This window comes from Alligator mississippiensis, chromosome 10, assembly GCF_030867095.1.
Source record: "Alligator mississippiensis isolate rAllMis1 chromosome 10, rAllMis1, whole genome shotgun sequence".
Classification (NCBI taxonomy): domain Eukaryota; kingdom Metazoa; phylum Chordata; order Crocodylia; family Alligatoridae; genus Alligator; species Alligator mississippiensis.
Genome location: NC_081833.1, coordinates 14,656,930 through 14,665,846, shown reverse-complemented (window position 1 = coordinate 14,665,846; position 8,917 = coordinate 14,656,930). Strand labels below are relative to the sequence as shown.

The 8,917-nt window shown below is 50.2% G+C and overlaps 1 protein-coding gene across 1 annotated transcript; it reads right to left on the bottom strand.

The window, feature by feature from the left end:
* Window positions 1-470: 470 nt before the first annotated feature.
* CLDN5 (claudin 5) lies at window positions 471-3,710 on the bottom strand. Its single transcript, XM_019486594.2, has one exon. The coding sequence runs from the start codon at window positions 3,499-3,501 to the stop codon at window positions 2,851-2,853; it is 651 nt and encodes a 216-aa protein (XP_019342139.1). The 5' UTR covers window positions 3,502-3,710; the 3' UTR covers window positions 471-2,850.
* Between the last annotated feature and the right edge of the window lie 5,207 nt (window positions 3,711-8,917).

Below are 8,917 nucleotides of genomic sequence, written 5' to 3'. Positions count from 1 at the left end.
GCAGTTCAAAATGTAAATACCAGCTCAATTTAAAAAATATCCCCTGGCTAAAGCTCAAACCTTGACATGTTTGTTTAGTTCCCAATCTGGCAAATACTTTCACACGTGTATAATTTTATCTTCATTGACTAATGGAGACAAATCATACAAGTAAAGTTACATACAGATGTGTTTGTAGAAGAGTAGCTTTATTTGTTACCTGGGCAAAATTCTCAGTTCATTCAATGGGGCTGAGTCTAAGAAAAAACTAAATAAAGATTGCAGGATTTTGTTTAATATCTGTTGACTGCTTTCCTTATTTCCAGTGGCTAGATTAGTTTGAGTGACAGTGCAGTGTAGGGGATAATTGTAGAAACAGAAGGTGGTAGATGTATCCTTATTGATTTTTATGTAGTCAGCATGGAGGTTAATTTGTCTTATATCCTTGCCTGAAGAAATGTATGACTGACACAAATAAGGTACCAAACAAGTTACAAGCCAACTTTGGTAGATTTCTTTAAAAATGTATACATTTAAATTCATTTACAGTTTGTAAGGTTACATTTTTTTTAAAAGTTGCAATGATGAAATACAGAATATTTCATTCTTGTACCAAAACTACACATTAGATCACAATAACAGCATGGTAGCTCTTATTTAAGACATTGATGGGTTAAGAACCACAGCTCTTTAGAGAAGAAAGAGTTCTACCGAGATGGGGTGTGCTGAATTATTAGATAAACTAGTAGTCTGCAGCCATGAATGCATTTAACTTTAGGCATGAAAGCAATAACCCCACTTCTTCACTGAGACTAATCATTTGCTTAACATTAACCACAGCCACATTAGCAGGATCACAACCCAAGTGCCTCAGGTCTCTGGTCTCCTTATGTATTGGTACCACCACTTTTCGATGCTTATAAACAAAGCAAAACCAGTATTTACGAAACCCTATTGCAGAACTACAGATCCAGTCAAGTCACAAGGCTCAGTGATATGAGCAGATATTCAGAGCTGATGTACAAGCCTATAGGTTAGGGGAGCAACACATTAATATGTGTCTGTGACATGGCAATCAAATTTAGCCGTATGGTGTAAGGGAGACTCTTGTGTTCTGAACACTATGTTATCTTTGGGGGTGGAGGCAGAAGCAGTTTTCCCATGATGTGGGCTTCATGGTGGTTACTAGGAGTCCTGTGTTGGTATAAGTTACAGGTGAGAGATGTCTTGTTTTCCTGTTCTTAGGATTTGTATGCAGAAGTGTCTCTTGCTCCCTAATCTAGTTCAACTTCACTTTGTCTACTGTACATATAAAAGCAAGAAGTGTATGCTGAACACATGATGCACTAGAATTTACAACATGTCAAGGTTAAGAAATCCAAAGTTAAAGCTGTCCAGAGCAAAATTAAGATATCTTCCCTCCCCTATGTACAGTATGATAAAGTCCTGGTGGCATGATTTTGGGAACTCCTGGACTACTCTGTGTGAAGTGTCAGCTAAGTCATTGGGCTAAGATCTTTGAGCATTTAAAAATCTTTCTGTACTTTTTCATGTAAAGGAAAGTGAGTTCTGGTCAGTTTAACTGTGATTGCACAGCCCCACATTATAATTTTGCATGTGGTCGACTAAGTATAAAATCTGACATTGAGAACCAGACAGGTTCAGTAAATAAGCCACCCAAATCTCTCAGTCTTTTAAAATGAGATTACAAAAAGAGCCCATTAGGTCCAACCATGTATATTCTGAACACCTTCCGTTTCCAACAGTGTGTGCACAACATGTCCCAGGACACACAAATGTTGCGTGCTGTACACGGGGTGTCAAGAGACCTCCTGAGTCAGTGAATTTGTTCCTCTGCTGCCGCAGGACACCTGACATGATTTCACGTTCAAGTAAACAGAACAGAAGCGGATTAAGGAGGAGAGAAGGGTCGCCTGAGTGAAGGAATAAAGGACTGAGCAGTTTTATGTTCAGCTGTAACCATTTTGCATTGCGTGAATGCTGTAATGATGCCACCCTTCCCTGCCTTTCCCCCACCAAGAATTAATCCAACAGTCAGTTAAAATCGTGAAGCCCAGCTTCAGCATGCTTCTTCTTTCCCCAAATGTCTTCAATCAGAACCGGGCAGAGAGGACTTGTTTAAAGGAGGAATGAAGACCAAAGCTAGTGGAAAGTTTTAGAAAGAATCTATATTTTGGTTACTCAAGCTCAAAAAATAAAATCAAACCATTCTTAAATAGTGGACAAGTTAGGGAGGATAAATAAATAAGAGCCGTTTCAACCCCAAACAGTCTGCTTTGAAGAGGATCTGAGATGAGGGACAGTTGCCTGGACCGGAAAATGAGCGCACGGGCCGCCGGCCCCGGTGCGAGGGGCAGTTCCCGCGGTGCCCGGGAGCCCAAACGCGCCCCTGCGCTCCAGGTGCGGGGCCGAGGGCAGAGCGGGGACGCGGCCCTGCCGGGGGAAGCGATGCACGAAGCAGGCATGTGGCAGCTCGAGGCAAACCGGGCTCGTACTTCCCTCCGGGCGTCTCCTCGGGCGGCTGTGCGCCGGCAGCGATGCCTCCCTCCGGCCGGCCGGCCGCGGGCGGTAGGTCGCAGCCCCGGGAGTCAACGCGGAGGCGGGGGCGTGCGGCGCCGGAGCCGGAGCCTGCGCCCGGGGGCCGACGGCAGCAAGGAGGAGCGCGGCGTCGAGCTGCTGCTCGGGGCGGGGAGGCTCGGAGCGAGGCGGGGACAGTCCGGGGGCACCTGAGCGCCTGGTCCCGAGGCCCGCGGGGCGCAGCCTCCCAGTCCAGCCCGAGTCCGGGCGCCTGCAGGAGGAGCGGGGGCGGGGGGAGGCGGCGATGCCCGGTACCTGCGGCCCCGCCGGGGCTCACACGTAGTTCTTCTTGTCGTACTCGCCGTTGGACGTGGGCCGCCGCGGGGCCGAGTACTTGACGGGGAAGGCGTCCTCGTCCTTGTGCCCGCGGGCGCCGCAGCAGATGAGCCCGCCGCCCACGAGCAGCAGCGCCGTGGCCGCCCAGCCGATGTAGAGCGAGGCGCCCATCTCCCGCTTCTTGAAGCGCGGCACGGTGGGGTCGTAGAAGTCGCTGATGGTGATGTGGGCGAACCAGCAGATGGGGATGAGCACCAGGACGCCGCACAGGACGTAGATGGCCCCGCCGGCCAGGGCGATGTGCGACTTGGCGCGGCCCGGCCGCACGCAGTTGGTGCACTGCGCGCCCATCACGGTCACCATGAGCGCCACCAGCCCCAGCAGCGCCACGAGCACGGTGATGGCGCGGCCCGCCTGCACCTCGGGGCTCAGCGCCAGGATGGAGTCGAACACCTTGCACTGCATCTGCCCCGTGCTCTGCACCGCGCACGTCATCCACAGCCCTTCCCACAGGCTCTGCGCCACCACGATGTTGGCCTCGATGAAGGCGGACACCTGCCACATGGGCAGCCCGCAGGTCACGAGCACGCCCACCCAGCCCAGGATGCTGAGCCCCATGCCCACGATCTCCAGCGCGGCGGAGGCCATGTCGAGAGGAGAGGAGAGGAGAGGAGAGGAGGCTCGGCTCGGCTCGGCTCGGCTCGGCTCGGCTCGCTGTGTGCCCGCAGCGCGGTCTGTCTGCCCACCCGGCCGCCCGGGGCTCTATATGCGGCGCGGCCCCCACCCCCGCCGGGCGGCGGCCGGGGCGCAGCCAATGGGGGCGAAAGCAGAACAAAGGCTCGTGCGAGTGACTAAGCCTCGGAGGGAGCCCGGGCCGTCGGGAGGGGGCAGGAAGAGCCGCTGGGGCCGAGCCAGGCGCGGCCGCTGCAGCTGCCTCGTCCCCTCCCGCCCCGTCCAGCGCGTCCCTCGCCCCCGCCCCCCGGGACGGGCTCAACTTGAAGCTGGTCCCTTAGTTAGTCCCGCTTCCTCCGGCTTGGGGTGGCCGGGGAAGGCTTTGGTCCCAGCCTGACCTCAGCTCCGGAATCAAGGCTCTGCACCTGACACTACTGGCTATTATTGAGCTTTTGTAGTTAGTAAATAGCGCGTTGGGGATGACACCCTAACGCCTGAGCATCTCATTTACTGCTGACAAGCTCTGACTGTGTAAAGATTAGCTCTGAAAAAGGGACGGGGAAGAAGGACCCAACTTCAGCCTCATGCCAGGGGCCGGGGCACAGAGAGGGAGCCCTCAGCAGCCCAGCCTTGCAAGCACCCTGAGGTCTCTCTGGGCAGGACCCACAGCGCACCCCACACCTCAGAGCCCCCCTCTACGCAGGACCTTCCCCCTCCTTCCTTAGGGGACGAGTGTCATGGCCTGGCTCTATGCTCAGCGCAGCCCAGCCTCACTGCTGGGAGGGGAAGGACTGAAACGGCGCCCTTTGCCGATCACTACCGTGGTGTGAGGACAACTCTGCAGTGGAGTCACTTGGCTCTTTGTACGACTGGGGCATCAGTATGGAGCTCAGGGCTCGGAGAAGTGTTTGTGTGGAACTGGGGGGATTCGCCAGAGGTTTCCTCTCCCATCGCCTGTTTAATCATGTGAACCAGAACTGGGTGCATGCTTTGATAGTACTGTGTTGATCAAAGTCAACTGTCTGATTTCCATTTCATCCATAGAGCCTTTGGTTCATATGGGGAGGGAGGGAGCAGGTGGCCAGCTGGAAGGACTCCATCTAGGGACAAGATTTCTTTATATGATTTTTATGACTTCTCCTGTGGAACCTCATGTTTGGGGCTGTTTGTCAATCAAGCCCATGCTCCCTCTGAAGAAACTCTTTTCTGTGTTCAGGGTGCTTCACTGGCTTTCGCAGTCTTGCTAAAGGAGCATCAAATGCAGCGAATAGTGACAGCTGCTGTAAGCACTTGAGGGCAGCTGGGGCCCAGCCCTGTCCTAGTGATGCAGCTGGCTTTGTGCAAAGGCTGTACGGATCCTTGCATTTCAGTTTAAACCAGGATTATTTTGGTTAGGGAGTGAGTGGGTTAAGATGAAGCACAAGGTGTTCACACTAATAGGTGTGTGTGGTGGAGCACCTTTGGGGGTATTCGCCACTCAAGGGCTTTCACAAGCTCTGAGGGGAGCCTGTTTTGGCAGAGCGGCAGGGGGAACCACCCCCAGGAACTATTCTAGGGGGGGAGGTGTGTGGCAGAGCACCTCTGGTGTCTGTCACTGTAAGAGCCGGCAGGTGCGATCCAGCTCTGCCGAGTGGCCATTTTAAGATTCAGGCCAGCCGAGCTGGAGGCAGCACTCTGCTACCTGGCACTGAGGAAACAACATCTTCTGGTGGAGCTGCTGCTTCGGTAACACCAGGAGGTAAAGGCAAGAGCTGATGGGGATGGTTAGGAGGCTCTTAGTCCTGGGCAAGACCTAACACTGCACCCTGCTGGGGATGGGTGGCCTGGTGGGGCTGTTTGTGGCAGAACAGCCCCCCAGAAATGCCAGGCCAGTTACCACCCTGGTGGAAGGTGAGTAGGCGTGCCTAAACCCCAGCCCCCACCTTCGGGTGGGTCAATTAACATGGGAGGTATTTTGGGGCCAGGTGTGCCTGCAGCCACCTGAGCCTGTGAGGTATGTGTATGACCCCATGCCCCAGCGTAGGAGGGCAGAGTATGGGCCTCAGTGGAAACAAGCCCCAGGACCCTTTGGGTGAAGGCAGGGTGAGTGTGGTCCCGGGAAAAGGAGGGGCGGTATGAGAGTGGCCCTGCAAAGGGGCAGTATGAGAGAGACCTTGTGAGAGGTGGTGGAGTGGGCGAGGTGGGGGCAGCACAGCAGGTCCTATGAGGAGATGCTACAGGACCTGAACCTGTTCAACCTCCACAAGAGAAGGCTGAGAGGGGATCTGGTGGCCTGTTACAAACTAGTCAGAGGGGACCAGCAGGTATTGGGGGAGTCCCTGTTCCCCCGAGCACTACCCGGAGTGACTAGAAATAACAGTCACAAGCTGGCATAGGATAGATTCAGACTAGACATCAGGAAGCGCTACTTCACTGTCAGGGTGGCTAGGATCTGGACCCAACTTCCAAGAGAAGTGGTGCTGGCTCCTACCCTGGGGGTCTTTAAGAGGAGGCTAGATGAACACCTGGCTGGGGTCATTTGACCCCAGTGCTCTTTCCTGCCATGGCAGGGGGTCGGACTTGATGATCTGTCAGGGTCCCTTCCGACCCTCAAACTATGAAACTATGAAACCATAGGCTTCAGTAAGAGTGAGGCAGTATGAGTGTGGCCTGTAATAGGGCAGAGAGCGAGAGGCTCTGGGATGAGTTGAGCCCAGCCTCAGGCCAGAGCAGAGCTCAGCTGTCAGGAACATCTGCGAGGTTTGGGATGCAGTGTAGGGGTGGGCTGCTTCCCAGTTCCCCGCACTACAACGCCGGGGGTGAGAGGCAGGCCAGCTGGGCTGCCTCCTGCCCCGGTGCAATCTAGCAAAACTCAAAACAGAACGGAACAGCTGTTTTGACTTGAAATTTGAGATGAAACACTGTTCCATCGAACCGTCGAAACTCAAGGCAAAACAGAACAGTGCCATTTCGCACAGCCTTATTAGTCAGGGAGTTCCCACTTTGCACAGTGTGTCTACATGAGGCAATGTGCAGGAGACTAATTCTGCACATTAGCGTGGTGGACACAGCCCTTGCGAATGTGCAGTCGATTTAGTCTAATGCACAGTAGCATCCTAAAAAAAAGTTCATCTGTCCTAATATGCAGTAGTACCGATTACGGTGTATTAAATTAGTACCTGTCATTACAGGTACTAAATTTAATGCAGTGTAATGATGGTGCATTAATGAACTTGTAGGTGCACCCACTGGGATTTGTACTGGTTTAACTAATTTTAACTAAAACCAATTGATGTTAAATTAGCATAACTTTCTAAGAAACCACAGAAATGACAAAGTCTGCTTAAGGCCTCTATTTCCAATCCCTTCCAGTCTCAGCTTCCTGCCCACCTATCACTTATGATACTTCAGTTAACCTTTGTGGTTTTTTTCTTTTTTTGTTTTTTTGGGGTAAATAAGTTCATGTTCCTCTGTTGTACAACTGGGCACTTATATGACATCAACAACCCCTTGCACGCTGTTCCTGTTTTAATATAAGCACAAGGTCCTTGGTCATGGCTGTTACAACAGTGCCTGGGGTCCAAGAAAGAAGGAAGGCCATTGTGCTGATGCTTTACAAACACAGAATATTCTCCCCATGTGATTTACATCTTCTAATGATAAGTATTTCAGCCTGAGCTATCCCCAGAAGAATGATGGGGATCAAATGACCTAATCAACAAGCAGGCACTTAAACAAATTGACCCATTAAAAGTTTAGCAGCCAGCACACTTCATTATATTCTTTCTCCTGTTCATTTTTGTATTGTTGATCACTGTTTCTGCAGTCTTCTACTCCCCACCAAACATTGGTTTTTAAGACCCTTAGGAAGGGCAGCATATACATCAAATAAATAAATAAATGCATAAATTACATTTACCAGGTAGCTGCACAACCAGTCCATCCCAATTTGGAAATGCTTATACCCCTTTTCTCACTATGGAGCAACATAATCATGCTAACTCAGAGCTTCAAATTGATTATCTTTCCTTGAGCAGCTGTGCCAGCTGAGAGGCATCATCCATCCTTTCTGCCATTTGTTAAGTGGGTACAGTTTACCTAAAGTACCAGTATTTCCAGCATGCCTCTCTGAACCAACTGCCTTCTGCCTGTCTTCAGATTAAGAGGCTAGCCATCTCTATTTCCAGCAGTGAATCTCGTCACGTTAGTAATGGAAGCTGTGACTGGCTGCTCCTCCAGTGAAAGGAGGAGACTTTAGGTTTAATCAGAAAAGTTCCAGGTATAAAGGAGTGAAGTGAGGGGGGAAGAGAGGAGTCCAGTACTACAGACTAAAACTGAACAATATTTGTATTGATTAAAAGACCCATCACAGCAGAACAATAAAAGAAAGGAGGAAGGGAAGCTGCCTGCCTGAGCCTGGAAACACAGGAAGGCCACCACCCATACCACTTGACCGAAAGCATGGAACTCTCAATTTTGCCAGATAAATAACTTCTGAGTGCAGCCAACTTACACGGCATAAGTAGGAAAGAGATAAATAACAATGCACGCAACCGTTGAGATTTCCTTTGCAGAGAAAGGGAGATCAGGGTCTAGGTGCAATACCATGGTACCAGGTGGATAACAAATGATTATGGGTCATGGGAATTCAGTGTCCTGAAATGCATTGTGTGGATGTATTAATTATGCTCGTGTAGATCCAGTGTGCATGTGTTTGTAGCTGCTTCATAAAGTTAGCTACATTAAACTTAACAGGATTCCTATAATGTTTGGGTGTTCACAGGGAGAAACATAGCTAAATTTCAGACTTGCATGAAACGGCCATTACTTTTGTGAAGCTCCTTTGAGCTTTAGGGGGGCATGCATGTTCTGCAAGGCAAAAGTAAACAGGTGGTTGTTACTTTGTTGCTTAAACTGTATAAACATGGATCATTCCTGGCATAAGAAATTATCAAGGGCCTCGGGGTTTCATTGCTATTCCAGTGCCCTAATCGTCACAAATTCTTTGATTGTTAGAATACCAAGGTTGTGAGAAGCAGCACAAGCTCCTTTTTGTAGGTTTGAACAGAGATATGTGAATGGGAAATGCTGAGCACTCTCTAGTTCAATTGAAGTTATAGGCCAATAAATTAGCATGGTTGGCAGAAAATGTGGGGATACTCTGAGCAAGGGAGCTCTGCATATCCATCAGAACTAGTGCTAAAGCTGTGACTAAGGAACCAGTTGTAAGCCGCGGAAGTTGTGAAGTTTGCTATTGCCTAAAAGTAAATGCACATAAATTTGATGTTTCATTCGGAATGTTACAAACAAAACTGCTAATTATAAACCTAGTAAGACTCCAGGTTCCTTTTTGTCTAGACTCCTGATGCCCTTTCAGTTAAATGATTCATTAACAAATGATCATTAATGTCAT